Source organism: Procambarus clarkii, unplaced genomic scaffold (assembly GCF_040958095.1).
Source record: "Procambarus clarkii isolate CNS0578487 unplaced genomic scaffold, FALCON_Pclarkii_2.0 HiC_scaffold_1667, whole genome shotgun sequence".
In the NCBI taxonomy this organism is placed as follows: Eukaryota; Metazoa; Arthropoda; class Malacostraca; order Decapoda; family Cambaridae; genus Procambarus; species Procambarus clarkii.
Window position 1 is genome coordinate 13,527 of NW_027190694.1, and position 15,796 is coordinate 29,322.

At 32.5% G+C, this 15,796-nt stretch overlaps 1 protein-coding gene across 1 annotated transcript; it reads left to right on the forward strand.

Moving 5' to 3' along the window:
• The first annotated feature begins 12,273 nt into the window (after positions 1 to 12,273).
• Positions 12,274 to 14,269, forward strand: LOC138362348 (baculoviral IAP repeat-containing protein 7-like). Its single transcript, XM_069321044.1, has 4 exons — positions 12,274 to 13,344; positions 13,417 to 13,791; positions 13,885 to 14,095; positions 14,163 to 14,269. Exons 1-4 carry the CDS (start codon positions 12,274 to 12,276, stop codon positions 14,267 to 14,269), a joined length of 1,764 nt encoding a protein of 587 aa, XP_069177145.1.
• Positions 14,270 to 15,796: the final 1,527 nt, after the last annotated feature.

The following is a 15,796-nucleotide window of genomic DNA, read 5'->3' on the forward strand; positions in this document are numbered from 1 at the left end:
TTAATGAAAATAACAGTGGAATTAATATGGAATGAAACATGTCAACCCTTTGTGACCATTGAAAAAAAAAAAATCCTTATTCTTGCATCTTTCATATTGTTAAGCTAAACAATGTCCCAGGTTCTTTCCTAAATCATGCATTTGAAAATAATTTAGTTTTATTATCTTCTTAGCATGAAATGTTTTAGGATTGTTGTTATGGTAGTTTACATATATTATGTGTTTCTTCATACCCTAAAAAGTTCAGAATATTTGCTATGATATATGAATCTTGATGATTCACCCTTGTTTGCTTCATTACGTGTTTGTTAAAATTCCTAACCTCCCATTGAATCCAGTTATATTTATTTTTAACAAGAGAGTTTAGAATTGTTACGCCTACATCCATTCCATTTATGTTTCTCCTACATTGCCAATGTATTTTCTCGGGCCAAACCATACTGAGCAACAGCGCTTGCAGTTTGTATTCGACTTCACGTTCAGCCATATATTGGCACATTCGTTCCTTATCCCTATGATTACTATTAATGTAATCTTTATATTCTGTCGTATATAGCTCTTGACTAGCCGATATGAACATAAGAGTAAGGCGGTTTATTTCATTCAACAGACAAGCACAAGTTGAACTACTCTCACCTTCTAAATGAAAATTACACTGTAGATCATTATTGCTGTTTTTATTTGTGGTATAGAAGGTAATACTCTTTGTGGAATCCTGGTATCCATTAATCAAATTTTGGGCGAGTAAATGACAAAGATTTGTAATACTATGTAAAACTGGTGGAAATGTATAAATATTACCCCGACGGTATAATACATTTCGATATTCATTAAAAGATTTATTTATTGTTATTTTGTCTCTAAATGTGTGGCTGTTCTTATTTCGGATATCGAAGACTGCCAGATTTTGTAAAACAGGTAATTGGAATAAGATTTGATTATTTCCATAGACCCAGACATATTTTATATCATATTCTGACACCAGAGTTTCTAGACATTCGCTTAAGTTATTTAATTCTTCTTGATTTTGGTTTAATTCTTCATCTGTTATTTCATCTTTGTTCGTTTTTGTATTTATATCTAGATACCTATTAATGCATTTGAAGGGGAAATGAAAGACCGATTTATCTACATAACAATAACCATTAGCCATATTTACTACTGAAGCAGAGGCTTCGTATAGGATATATCGTTTATGGACATATCCATTCGATTCAGAAAAAGTTTGTATATAATTAAAAGCTAATAAAAAACAATTTTCCATTATTATTAAACCTCTATTTTTTAAAAGAAACAAATGTATATAAGTATAGTTTAATATTATCAGATGATATAGTTTAGTTTATTGTTCATAGCTTTGTTTATAATAACAATACCTGCTGGTCTAATTGTAAAACTTATTTTTCAAAAATTATAAGGTATAACCGTTAATCAATGCTTTTGGGGGTTCAAACCAGCATATGTTTGATATTCTGTTAAAATAATTTTTTTTATGAATTTATTATGACTAAAAAACAATAGGAAAAAAAGAAAAAAGTAGCAATGGGGTTAATAAGAATTTTAGTTGCTATAATCCTAATTATAGTCGTTATAATAATTATTTATTTACGCGGAAAACGTATCAATGTCAGTAAGGCTATCAGACATGATCCGATTCATGAAACAACATTACAATCCACCATCAGTCCAACAATAACAAAATTATCTGAAACATTACAAACCACCATCAGTCCAACAACAACAACAACAACAACAACAACAACAACAACGTCCTCTGAAGTACTTCAAGAAACAACATTACCATCCACCATCGGTTCAACAACAGCAACAACAACAACAACAGAGTCCTCTGAAGAATCTAATATAATCATCTCAAAGTTGGAATCATTATTCTCCCCGTTTATCAGAGATATAAATACCTATAAAGGTCTCGTAATTATTCCTAAACCACCAATTTCGTATAATCCTAAGAATAGAATCGAAAGTGAGAATACAATCATTAAGCCTTTTAATAACTTCCTTTTAAATTACAATAAAATCCACAGATATTTAGATAATAATAATGTCTCAAATAACACAAATTATGTATGGCAAAATTCTGATTACGACAAGGGATATTATACCAAAAATCCAATTATTTTAATATTTCCTTGGAATATTAATGATTTGAAACCTAATGTTTATACAGATCAAAGTGAAATACAAGATGTTAAATTACAAAACCATATAAATGCAGTACGGACCAAATCACATAATAAAAGAAAAAAATTCGACATGGACAAATTGTGGATATCATGTACGCATGCGGCAAGTCAAGATATATTTATTCAGGGATTCTCTAAGTATGATTTTCCAATTAAAGAAAATTCATTACCACCATTTGTGGTAATGAAACTTGAACTTCAAGATGGTAATAATGAGGTGGAATGTAAAATGGTGGCTAAGAACATTAATTCCTCAGAAACCTTTGCTAGCATTAAATTTAATATCAATGTGGAAATCTCGGAAGAAGAACAAGAAACAGGAGGAAGATCAGGACTCCTCCCTGATATAGTTTCCGATTATGAGTCCAGAAACGTAATATTCGAGAGAATGTAAAATTATGGTATCCTGTATTCAATGCAAGAAATAATTATTTTGAATGCTGAAAAATCAACATTGAATGTCCTATTCAAAATAATGTGCGTTTCATTTCATTTCAATAAGATAAAATTAACATTGGACTTCAAAATAGGTATTTTTTCTCACCCCATAAAAAATGAGTGAAATTGTTAAAACAATCTTGAGTATGGTACATTTCCCTGAGGATGGGACCTCAGGTTTAAGAGAACGTATAAATATAAAAACTTATTTAAACAATGTTTCTGCTAAAGATGATGATGAAACAAGAACAATCATATTACTAAATAAATTGTTTCATTTATTCGATCTATCTGATCGATACATAAAATTAATAACTAAAACATATCCTCTTATTAAAAGTCAATATCAACAAAAGGAAACCATAGCTTTATTAAATAAACAATATGATGAGTGTAATATGGAAAAAAAATTCCTAGAGACTGTGATAGCAGAAAAAGAACGCGAAATACTCGATTTAAATAAACAAGTTGACAAGTTTACAACTGAAATAGAAAAACAAAAAAATATAATAAACAATTTAGAAATTGAAACCATTAATTATGAAGAAGAATTGAAAACCCAAATATTTAATTTAGATCAATTAAATGAATGTGAAGATAAAATTGAGGAAAAAGACAAACAAATAAAAGAATTAGATAATAGAAATATAGAAAAAGATAAACAACTAACTGAAAAAGACAAACAAATAACAGAATTAGATTATCAAATTAAACAGTTAAATATTCTAATTAATTCAAATAATACTGAAATAAAATCTAAAAACGTTGAACTCAATAAAAACCTACAACTATGTACCACACAATTATCTGAACAAAAACAAAAAATAAATAGAATAAATGAAGAATTAACTCAAAGTTATAGACATATTAATGAAAAACATCAACTAGAAGAAACTTACAAAAATGAACTTGAGAAATGTAACTACGAAAAACATGAACTAGAAAAAACCTATATGAAACAACTTGAGGAACAAAAACAAGCCCATCAACGGCAATATAAGGAGTTATTATCACTCAAAACAAAAGAACTTGAGAAACATCAACAAGCAGAAGAAACTTATAAACAACTTCAGGACCAAATGCTAAATAAATATAATGAATTATTGGCGAATATAAACACAATAAATAATTCTAATAATACATTATTTATTAATTTTTTAAAAAAATCTATATTATCAAATGATGATATAACTGAATGTTTTTCAAATATATTGTTTATAAATAATAGTTATTCAAGTGAAAAAAATAAACTAATTGAAGAAATAATAATAAAGATTATTGATCATTTTAATACAGAACACAAGAATTATATTCAACAAGAACATATAAATAGAATGGCTAAGTTAAATGACATTATTAACAATAGTAATTATACTAATAATGATCTACAACCGGAAAATATAGCAAATATATTATTTACTAACGAGGAAGAAAGAGGGTTATTTAATCATATACTAAATAGTTTCAAAACTAATATTACTGATGAAATAGTAGAAAAACACAAAAAAGAATTAATCCCTTATGTTGATTTAAATGTTGTTTTAAAGCGTCAGTTACAAGAACCAAATTATTTGGCTAAAATGTTAGTAGATGAACTTACATCTATGGATTTAGTTAAAGAAAAGATAATAGAACAACTTGCGGATTTATACAAATATACAAAAGAAACAAATTATGAAGTTATAAAGGTATATACTTTTATTACAATTATATATACAATTTATCAGAACGAACTTAAAAAAGATTTTAGCATACGAAATATAAAACACTTTTATGTAATTATCTTGCAAGTGATTCACAAATCATATGGTGATACTTCTAAAATATTAGCCATTCAACAAATGCAGGAATCAGAAAATTCGATATTAAAACAAACAAATAAAGAAATGAATTCTAAAATGTTAGTCATGGCTTCTGAATTAAAAGAATCGAAAATACATTTGTCGATGATTAATACAATTGACGTTTCTTCTGACTATGATGAAACTCTAGTAGAAAAGTTCACTTCTATTATCAGAACTATTATTAATGAACTCGATGCTTACCTATCAGAGAAGTGCCGAAAAAAATATTTGTTATTAGCATTCGATCAGATTAAAGTAAAAGAAATATTTTGTAGGAATAGTGTTGCCAAAAATGAAATGAAACAATTATTCTATTCTCTTTCGAATCATATTTCTAAATTTATATTCTGCGCCCAGTTCTATAAAAATCTTGTTACGGTAATAAACGATAAAATTCTTATGCCTTCTATTCAATTAAACCTATATTTTTCACAAAACCTATATGACATCGATACTATGAAAACAGCTTTATTAAACTCCCAAAATATAAAGAAAGCTATTAAAACCCCTTCTGTTTTTCCCATTATATATAATATTAAGGGTTTAACATTGATTGGAGAAAAAATTAACATTAACAACGATGAAATTTACAAAAACCAAATAGTGTCTATTGATAACAAGGACAACAATTTAAAATTACTTACATTATTGAACAGTGATGATATTGAACAAGAAAAGAAATGGTTTATTGAAACACAAATAATAAAGAAGTATTTAAATGTAATCGGCGATGAAATCATTTTAAAAACAATTTCCTCTCAGAAAGTTTCATCACAGGAAACAACAAAAACATCAAAAACATATAAAACAACAGATTCGGGGACAAAACAAAAAGATGCCAAACAACGATCAAAATTAAATACCCAAGACAGACGAAAAAATGAAATATTGACTCTGAAAAAGAATCAAAGAGGAAAACAGTTCATGAATAGGAGAGGAACAGATGGAAAGCAATTGGAAGAGGAAGTTGATATTAATCCAATAAATGACACCAGTTCATCAGTTGAAGGTAAAGAATGAGGATATTAAACCAATAAATGACACTAGTTCAATAGTGCTAGAAGAAAAGAAGGAGGTTGAAAAGGAAATAGAAGAGGATGTAATAATGCTAGACGAAAAGAAGGATGATAAAAAGGACTTTTTTTTTTGGGGGGGGGGGGATAATAATAAAAAAATTAAAAAAAGGAGTAGCAGGTCAGGGAGTAGGCAAATTAACTCAACTCCAAAAAAAGAGGGAAAGAGAATAGAAAGATTTTAAGAAAACATTCAGCCTTTGATTATATACTACTTATCCATTAAATTATGTGTTTATGATCTAACAAAATAATCAGAATTAGAATTTAGTAATCGGCCTATATTAATAAAAATATAGAAAATATTAATGAAAATAACTTGTATTGATTCAGCAACCTATGGCGGAGGGAGGGGGATGGGATAGTGGTATAAAAGGAGAATTTCTGCCTATTTAAGAGTCACAAACCCTTGCTCTCTCTCCAGCTCCAGTGTCAGGTGTACAGTCTACTGAAATTAAGCAGTTTATCATTCAGTAGGGTAGTGGCGGGCGTCATTACAGTTTAACTATTGATCCATATGCAGTCATCTAGTCCATCATAACAACAAGCTTCAATAATCAATTCCTTACCAGTTCAGTTTATGAATCAAATCATAAAAAAAAACCACACACTCGTATTTCTTATTGTTATAGTGCCTATATTAACTACTTATGTGTGCAGTGCCTATATTAACTACTTATGTGTGCAATGATCAGGTACAGCCGAAGCTGAAGGAACAAGTCAGAATATACCACTTCCTAAGCCATTTGGAAACATATAAAGAGAGTATAGTGTAAAACGATTGACTTGTAATTATTTGTCTCTTTCAGGTAAATTAACATTTAGAGATTGATTTTTTATTCATTATACTACAGTAAAATACAATTATAATAGTAATTTTAATTTATTGTTATTCGTTCTTTCCTCCCTCTATCCTCCCCCACCCCTTGTTTCCGAACTGATGAAGGGTTTCGAGATAACTACTAACTCTTCTGGGGAAGCAAAAGAACAAGCTGAAAGAGGTCAAGCTGCATCTGTCTTACTTGAGCAAATGTCTTGTTTGGTTGAATCAACGGTAAAAGCAAGGTCATCTTCTTCATCTTCGTCCTCATTATCGTCTTTATCGTCGTCCTCATCGTCGTCCTTATCGTCGTCCTCAGACACATTCGAAAGTGACCGGTTGATTGACAAACTAAAGGGCTTGGTACTAAATAAGGCCATAAAGAGAAAGATGAAGAAGAAAGAAAAGGCACTAAGGAAGCTTGATTCTAGAAAAATCAAATGGCCATGGTCTTCAGATGGAGATGATGACACCAAGTCAGGGGAGGAATGGGAGAAGCAGGAGAATGTGGAGGAACGTGTCTTCGGTCAGGAAACAACAACAGGCACAGGTATGTATTGTAAGAGGATTAATTTCAGTTGTACGTTATTTATTTTTTTGTGATTCAAAGTTTTTTTTTTTTTTATCTGTGAATTCCTATGCTCTGTTAAAATTTATTCGGTAGAGAATATATTAATGTCTTTGTTATTTGCTACTACACAGCTCCGCAAATTCCCAAAAAGAGATGTCGAAGTGACAGACACTAAAGAAGATAGAAGCCATCATGGATAAAATCACACAGACTGGAGAAAAAAATGAGGAATGCCTGTATAACAGAACCTTGAAACCGGTTTCTGAATGTTGTTGGCTGCATTGTGGTGGCTTATTTCCCCAAGAAAATACTTTTACAAAATAAGCATGAATGGACAGTTCAATCAGAAAATAGTAGTTGTTAGTCACTCTAAATAAATAATTGGGGTAAAAAAAGGTAAAAGAATGAGATACTGAATATATTATATTATTTCCACAAATTAATTTATTTTATTATCCTACCCCAACCCAAATTTTTCCAAAAGGCTCCCAGGCCCCAACCTTTTTCTAGTATTGGGGCAATTTTTAATTCAAATTCACTTTTTTACGTAACTTCTTCAACCCAGCAGCCAAAAGCACCGGTGTCGAGCAATAGTGGGATCGCATCCGTGAGTGGGCATCCCGTAGCAGTCATACTCCCCAATTTCATTAACTTTCTGTCGCCCACAAGTTAAGGTAAAGAAGCTGCGCTGAAAAAAAATGGAAACAATGCTTATTGATGTCACAGAGAGAACATCAATACACCTCAATCCAAAGAATATTGATTAGAAAAAACGATGAACACCACCAACCTCAAGCAGAAGAATACTGATTTAATAAAAAAATTTTGGACCGTTGAAGGTTGAAGTCAACATTTTTAAAAGTGATATTTTAGATAAAGTGTTGAAAACCTTGTGATCAAACTCATGGCGGCGAAGTCCACCTAGTAATGTAATAGCTGGTTGCCCGGAGCAGTACTGTGTCAGTTGAGCCATATATATAAATATTCGTTGCCGCCGACCACTCTCACTCTTATATTACATCCACTGATGGCCAGCTTCGCTGCTCTTCCAAAGAAAAAGTAGTCCGAGATGCTCTCTCCTCAGATGAACCCCAGGATGGAGAAAGATACGCTGAAAAAAAACTTGAAACTCTGCTGGGAAGAGGAAGAGGAGACACTAATATTGAATATAGAGAAAGAGTTGTTACAAATAATCCACGACATCAAGCTGAACAACACCAACCTCAAGCAGAATAATATCGACATCATCAAGCAGAATGAGACAATACTTTTGAAGACAGACCAAGAGTTGTTACAATTAATCAGCAAAATAATCACCAACATCAAGCAGAACAACACCGACATCAATCAGAACAACACACTATTGAAGATGATAGAGCAAGAGTTATTAAAAATAATCACTTACCTGAAGCAGAACTACACCGACCTCAAGCAGGAGATTGATGATTTAAAAAATGAAATTAAAGAGTTGGAAGGCTGAAACAACCCGCCTTTCTTTTGAGGAATTGATATGTGCAACCACTTGGAAGTCATATTAATTTATAATGGGACCAAAGAGCCAATGTTATTCAAAACTTCCGCACAGTGACTAACGTGGGTACATCACCGACCTGAAGAAGAAGAATACAAACCTCTGGCAGGAGATTGCTGATTTAAAAAAAAAAAAAAATTTCGAACAGTTGAAGGCTGCCTCATTTCATTTTTAATTCCACTGTAATTTTCACTAAATAAAAGTGTGTATGAATTATAAAATATATTGCTTTATTTTTTTTTAATTTTGCCTTTATTATTCTAGTGTACATAGGTAGGGGAATGGGGGCACCTTTTAATTTCACTGTAATTTTTCACTAAATAAAAAGTGAGCCCAGAATGGGAACAGATGTAGTATAATTAAAAAGTAAGATGATAATGTCAGTATGGCTGGCACTAGTTCCGGTGAGTCGTGAAGGTGGGTTTGGAGTTATCCCACGCTGGGCTGGATGCCCATTCATCTTTAAAAATTCGTATGTACAAAGTAGTGGGTAATTTTTCTTCATATTTAAAAAAACTACGGATAGTTAATTGGATGAGGGTATACTCACACACAACATATTTGTGTAAGTTGTTATCACACCCATTAAACAAAACCAATCCATCATCTTGAAATACTACTTTAATATGGTCTATTTCAATTTTTTCCTGTGATGAGGCCTTCGACATCAAAATCACTTGATAGGTATTTTCAAGCTTGACTCCATTGTTTTGTCTCATGAATAATTCATATTTTATTCCCCACTTTAGTAGTATTTCTTCAAGTTTTATTAACATAATCTTTACAGATTCAATTTCCCATATTTCATTGGGGTTAGTAGGGTTGAGTTCAGTCTTTACAGATTCAGCTTCCCATATTTCGTTGGGGTTCATTGCTTTGCCTGTAGGGTTGGGTTCACTCAGAGTCTTATCATTTTCAAAATTTGCTGTTGTCTCGTTAATATCAGTCATAATGGTGATCTATTTCAAATCTGTGAATGTAAAAAAAAAAAAAAAAATATGTTAAGGCATATGTAACTTAACTGATCAATCAACATTTTTATCTAAGATAGTATAAGGTGATGCAGGACAAATAATTAGAGTAAGACCAAACAAGACCCTACCTTACCCAAACTAAGTCAATATAATTATATTATATTATTATCAAAGTGGACTCACTAGATACAGCACAGGACTAGGGTTGTAACTGACAGTTGAATTCTTTTATATCTATCTTTTCAATTCTGACTTGAGGAGTAGGAGGATGAGGAGGAGGAGGAAGAGGAGGAGGGGGAGGGGTGAGTTAAATCGCCTTCAAGTATATAAAAGCGTTATGCCCAGTATTATTACCTCAGTGTTAAGTGGTCTGATGCAGCATGCATATATCCATAGTGATAACTATTTAATATTATTTAATTGTTGACATATACAACAACTATGGATTCACCACTTTCTATAAATATGTTAATGATGACCCTTGATAACATATACCAAAACAAGATGAAAGAAAAACTTCCAGATACATTTGGAGCATCATTTCAGAAGATGATTTGCTATGCTGAAAACAGTTTAAAGTCTTCGGAATTGTAAGTATCATTATTATAATGTTAATAATATATATCATATATATATTTTTATAATATCCATACCCCAATAAATTATTACTTCTTATTTTTTTTTTTTCTTTTGTTTGTAGGTATGAAAATCTTTTAAAAACATTGAAAGAAAAAAAGAAGATAAAAAGAATAAGTGCAAATGTCCCACATGGAATCCTATCCCCTGAAGACGGCCCTGCTATTCTTCATGATATAAAGGTCAACTGCTATGGCCCTGATGACACAATCTACAACAATGATCCTGAAGTTCGAAAAAATGTTCCTCGTGGTGTAACACTCTTGGAGTTTAAGGGACAGTTTGATTTAGTGATCTTTGCCAATAAAAAATTTACTGGTGGTATTGGTGATGAGGATGATAAACAACCGGAAACAAATGATCTATGGAAACAATATTGCTTAGAAGATCTCAGTACTACTACTTCTAAAGTAGTTTGTATGACTAAAGTGAATGGTGAATCAGCTCATTTCAGTGGCAGATACATTAATGGTAAATTTTTTTTAATTACTGGGAGTAAAAGTGTTCATATGTTAATTGGAGAAAGGGAAGACATTGAGCGGTATGATGGAGAACGTTATGTTGTTGCTAAAGTTGTGGCCAGATCACTGTGGGATACATTGAATAATATGGATATTATGAATCGACATTTGGTATATAGTATCTTACACTATACTAAATGTACAGCTGTGTGTGAGCTTCTTCAACCTGACAACCAACATATTGTTAACCTCAGTCACTTGGATAAGCATCAACTCAACGTTATCTGTTTTACTCCATTGTACAACGAATATGAAGAGACTAGCCTTCTTGCATTACCTCCACACTACACACTCAACCTGTTTACGGCATTAGGCTTTATATCTCCTGCCTATTCAATAATTGAAGCTAAAGATGTAGTGAAACACCAGAATAAGGTAGGCAAACAAAAAGTCTATTGTACAAGGAAGTGTCAATTTATATTGTCACATTTTTCAATACAATTTCTTTTATGAAACTATATTATTAAATTATTTTTACAGGTGCGAAGTGATCTTTACAAAGAAGGTGAAGTTTTTTATTTTTTAAATGAGAATGAAGAAACAATTGGAATGATAAAAGTAAAAACAAGATGGTATGTAATACTTAGAGCCTTGAGGGAAAAAGCAGTTTATTGTTTTTTATCCAAGAAAAAAAACAAGCAAAATTGGAGTTTAGAGAATAATATTCACTTAACTCAATTACGACTAAATGAAATTCAGAAATGGCTCAAGTTCTCGATTTATATTTTACAAAGATGTAAGGTGAGTATGATGGGTAAAGCACCTACCTACTTTGTTTTCATAAAAAGACTCTCTTAAGAAATTAATTATTTGAAAAATTAGGTTGAAAAATAAGGGATTTATAACACTAATAAATAATTATCATTACTTTCAGGAAATGGGGAAAAGTTTTCTACAGTGGCTAAATGAAAAAGTAGAAAAAAAACATATTGCTGTGGAAGATATTAGGCCCCAATTTCCAACAATATGGAGCAGGTTTCTTTTTGAAAAAAATTTGACCGACAATTTTGAAGATGATGAAGAAGAAGAATTAGGTGGTTAGTAACTTTATTATACAGCTGAAGGCATTGGGAAGACAACCAACTCGAAGTCTATAGAGACAAATTACCGTCTTCATTACTGTCGAGAAGTGGACTAGGGATAATTAATTAAAATATGTTTTCTAGTAACACCTGTGGTAGGGATGTCATCTTTTAGACTGGAATTTGTATTGATTTACACATGATATATAAAGTGTTCATCAATAAAAATAAGTACGTAGTTAGGTAGTAGTATTTTTTTTTATCTGGGACGTGAATTTTTTTTTATTTTTTTTTTTTGGGGGGGGGGGGGGGGGTGCCCAGGTTGAGTGTAAAAAATGTAGTAAAATTTCCACAATTAAAATTTCTATTTTTATCACATAATTTCCACTTAGTTCCCTATATTTTTCTTACCATTATTTCAGCTTTTTACTAGGATCTGGTAAAGGATTTCAGCTGATAAACTCTATAGTCCCAATTTTAAGTCTATGAGTCAACAGGAAGAGGAGGAGGAGGAGGAGGAGGAGGAGGAGGGGGGAGGGAGATTGTGTATTATATAAAGAGAGAGAGAGAGAGAGAGATGCCTCTCTCAGTCACTAACTAGTCAGTCTAATAAAACGCTCACATTTTGTTTTCATAGCAATGAGAGAAGAAAAAAATCGTTTGGAGACTTTTAAGGACTGTAACTTCAGTGTAAACAGTCATGTACTTGCAAAGGCGGGTTTCTATTATACTCATAAAGCAAATCTTTTAGAATGTTCAATGTGCCATTTTCAAATTGATGCCACGAACGTAAACAAAGATGAAAATAGAATCATTGCTTTACATAAGAAAGAGAAACCAGAATGCACATTTAATCAGAACGTGAAAAGATCTATTTCTAAGAAGTTTGATTCATATGACAGTTTACGGTTTGAAAAGGAACGTTTGGATACCTACATAGATTGGCCACTTGAATGGTTAGAACCATCTGATTTGGCTCGTGATGGCTTTTACTATCTGCGAACAAATGACCACGTTGCTTGTGTCTTTTGTCGAGGCATTGTTGGTTCCTGGGAAAGAGGAGACACTCCCAGAGGCGAACATCAGCGGCACTTTCCCCATTGTCAATTCATTCGAAACCAACCAGTGGGAAATTTTCCACTGATATTTAATGAAAAATTCGAGGGTTATTCCATTCCACTGAGAAATAGTAAAAATTCGTCCTATAGACAAGGAATAGATGTCTGTGGTCTAAGTCCTATGACAGACAATGGAATAGATGTCTGTGGTCTAAGTCCTATGACAGACAATGGAATAGATGTCTGTGGTCTAAGTCCTATGACAGACAATGGAATAGATGTCTGTGGTCTAAGTCCTATGACAGACAATGGAATAGATGTCTGTGGTCTAAGTCCTACGACAGACAATGGAGTTCACCAACATACCATTGCCAAGCGAAAAGACTACTTAACACTTGAAAGTCGCCTAGCAAGCTTTAACAATTGGCCTGAACGTGTAACACAGAAACCAACTGAATTGTCAGAAGCTGGATTCTTCTATTGTGGTTTAAGTGATCATGTGCGCTGTTATCATTGTGGGAATGGACTTCGAAACTGGGAAACTGATGATATACCTTGGGATGAACATGCTCGCTGGTACCCAGAGTGTACCTTCCTCTTCTTGATGAAAGGAAAAGAATTCATTGATCAGGTATGTCAGCTAAGTAACTTGAAATGAAGGTTGACTATTATTATTGTAATCTTTATAAAGCCATTTGTAACATTAACTTTATTTTTTTTTCAGGTTCAAGGGGAAAGGTCACCTTATGAGACAAACCCTTCAATAACCCATATCAATGAAGATCAACACAAACTTATTAAGGAACTAGACATAACTAAGCACCTTATTTCAATGGGTTTCCAGGAAGATCATGTGATGACAACGTATCATAATCAACTCAAAGAGAAGGGGTTACCTTTCTTTGACATTGGGTCATTTATTGAAGCAGTCTTGCAGTACATGGAAGACGAAGTTAGAAAATGTCTAGTAAATAAATTGGCATTGGCTGAAGTTGATGTTGTCCCAAGCCCACCCATGTCTGATAGAAATGAGTTGGCTTCTGACACAAACCAACAAGTAGAATCATCTACAACTTTAATGGAATTGGCATTGGCTGAAGTTGATGTTGTCCCAAGCCAACCAATGTCTGATGGAACTGAGTTGGCTTCTGACCAAAACCAACAAGTAGAATCATCTACAACTTTAATACAGCCTATAGTAGATGAATTGGCATTGGCTGAAGTTGGTGTTGTCCCAAGCCAACCAATGTCTGATGGAACTGAAGTAGAATCTACAATAGTTGATGAATTGACATTGACTGAAGTTGATGTTGCCCCAAGCCCACCAATGTCTGGTGATTCTAACCCACAACCATTATTTGGTAGAATAACTGATCAAGTTGCCGCTCTCCCAAAATCAGAAGGTACAATTAGACACAGAGTGATTGAGTGTAAGATTTGTATGGAGAATGAGAGTGAGTTAATGTTTTTTACCTTGTAATCACATATGCACTTGTTTGAAATGTGCATCAAATATATCCACATGTCCAATTTGCAGAGCTGAGATAAAATATACTATTAAAGCAATTATATCATAGTAAAGAATGTTTTAGGAGAGCAATACTGCAAAGCCTAACATGTTGGAATTTATGGAAATGAACGTACAGATGTGCTGGCGGCTGAAGGTGCTGAGGGAAACCATATTGATAATACTTCATACCCAAGACTCTTCTAAGAAATTAGAAAACATCATCGTCAAGAAAGTTGAGTTGGATACAAAAATATGTCCACACCTACAGTAATAAGGATGATTTTAGACCATTTACATAACATAATGTATCCTATCTATCAACCCGGCTGGAAATATATGAATTTCAAATCTTATTATTCCTATAATAAATACCTTATAATTATTATTGACGAAATATTATTCCTCTCCCCAGATATAATCTCAGATGAGGAAAAGTTGTAGTTTAGTTATACCAATGTGTGTGTGTGTATCCTTTCAAAATACATATTTATATTTTTTTTTTGTCTTTAAGGTAGTATAAAAGTGTCACTAAGGTAGCCTGCAGCAGAACACAGTTTATAGATTAATTAGTGGTAGAGTCGCAATCCAAGCACACTACACTACATACTACCTCTTGATATAACTTTCTAGACAGTGAAAGTGAACAAACAAGCAGTACTATTCAATCTCTGGCGGAACTGAAGAAGCAAACAACCATTCCACAAACTAGTCAAGCCAATCAACCAACTTGTCTGTCAACTGATCTACAACCACCCAACCAATCTGTCCATCAACTGGTCTACAACCACTCTTTTTCTGTTGGAAGTTTCTTTCTAGGGAAGTGGATAACAATTGATCATATAAAATAAGAGAGCACATACTGTTTTTCATAATGGTTGCACCATATGAATTTGATGACATGCAATTGTCAAGGTCTTTAGTATGTGTCTCAGGCAGAACATCCACTTTCGCTGCTACAGTTCCAGTGGACCCATTGCCTCCGAAATTAGCAGGACCCAGAACACAACAGCAACTATTGCTGAATATTAATAAGCTGAAACATGAAAACCATATTATTCAACAAAATTTGTCAGTTTTGTATGAAATGTTTAAAGAACAGGAGAAACAAATTTCTATGTTGAGAAGGGGTATAAGGGAATGGAGCATCCAAAAAAGTTCCTGTTCCGAAACCACTATCTCCTCCTACTTACTCAACACACCCACCATCTCCTCCTCCTCTTCCAATTAATTCTCTCAATCCATCATCGTCCCCTACAATTTCTATGAGAATCAGGTAATTGTCACCTGATCGTAGAATTATATTAAATCAATAATTTAAAAAAAAATGAGTGAAATTGTTAAAAAAATCTTGAATACTATAACATTCCCAGACAATGGTTCCTCGGGTTTGAGAGAACGTATATTCATAAAAAACTCTTATTAACAATTTTGTTGTTGTGAATGATGATGATAAAGAATAATTCTATTATTGAATAAAATGCTTCATTTGTTTACTATCTCTGATTCGATATATTAAATTAATAACCGAAACATATCCTCTTAAGAGTCAGAATCAACAAAAACAAACAATAGATCTTTGAATAAAAAATGTATG

Excerpts from the sequence above, each read along its gene's own strand:
- LOC138362348 (XM_069321044.1), top strand. The coding sequence starts at position 12,274 with ATGAGAGAAGAAAAAAATCGTTTGGAGACTTTTAAGGACTGTAACTTC. Across the intron at positions 13,345-13,416 it reads TATGTCAGCTAAGTAACTTG|GTTCAAGGGGAAAGGTCACC; the intron begins AAATGAAGGTTG and ends TTTTTTTTTCAG. Across the intron at positions 13,792-13,884 it reads TGGAATTGGCATTGGCTGAA|CCTATAGTAGATGAATTGGC; the intron begins GTTGATGTTGTC and ends ACTTTAATACAG.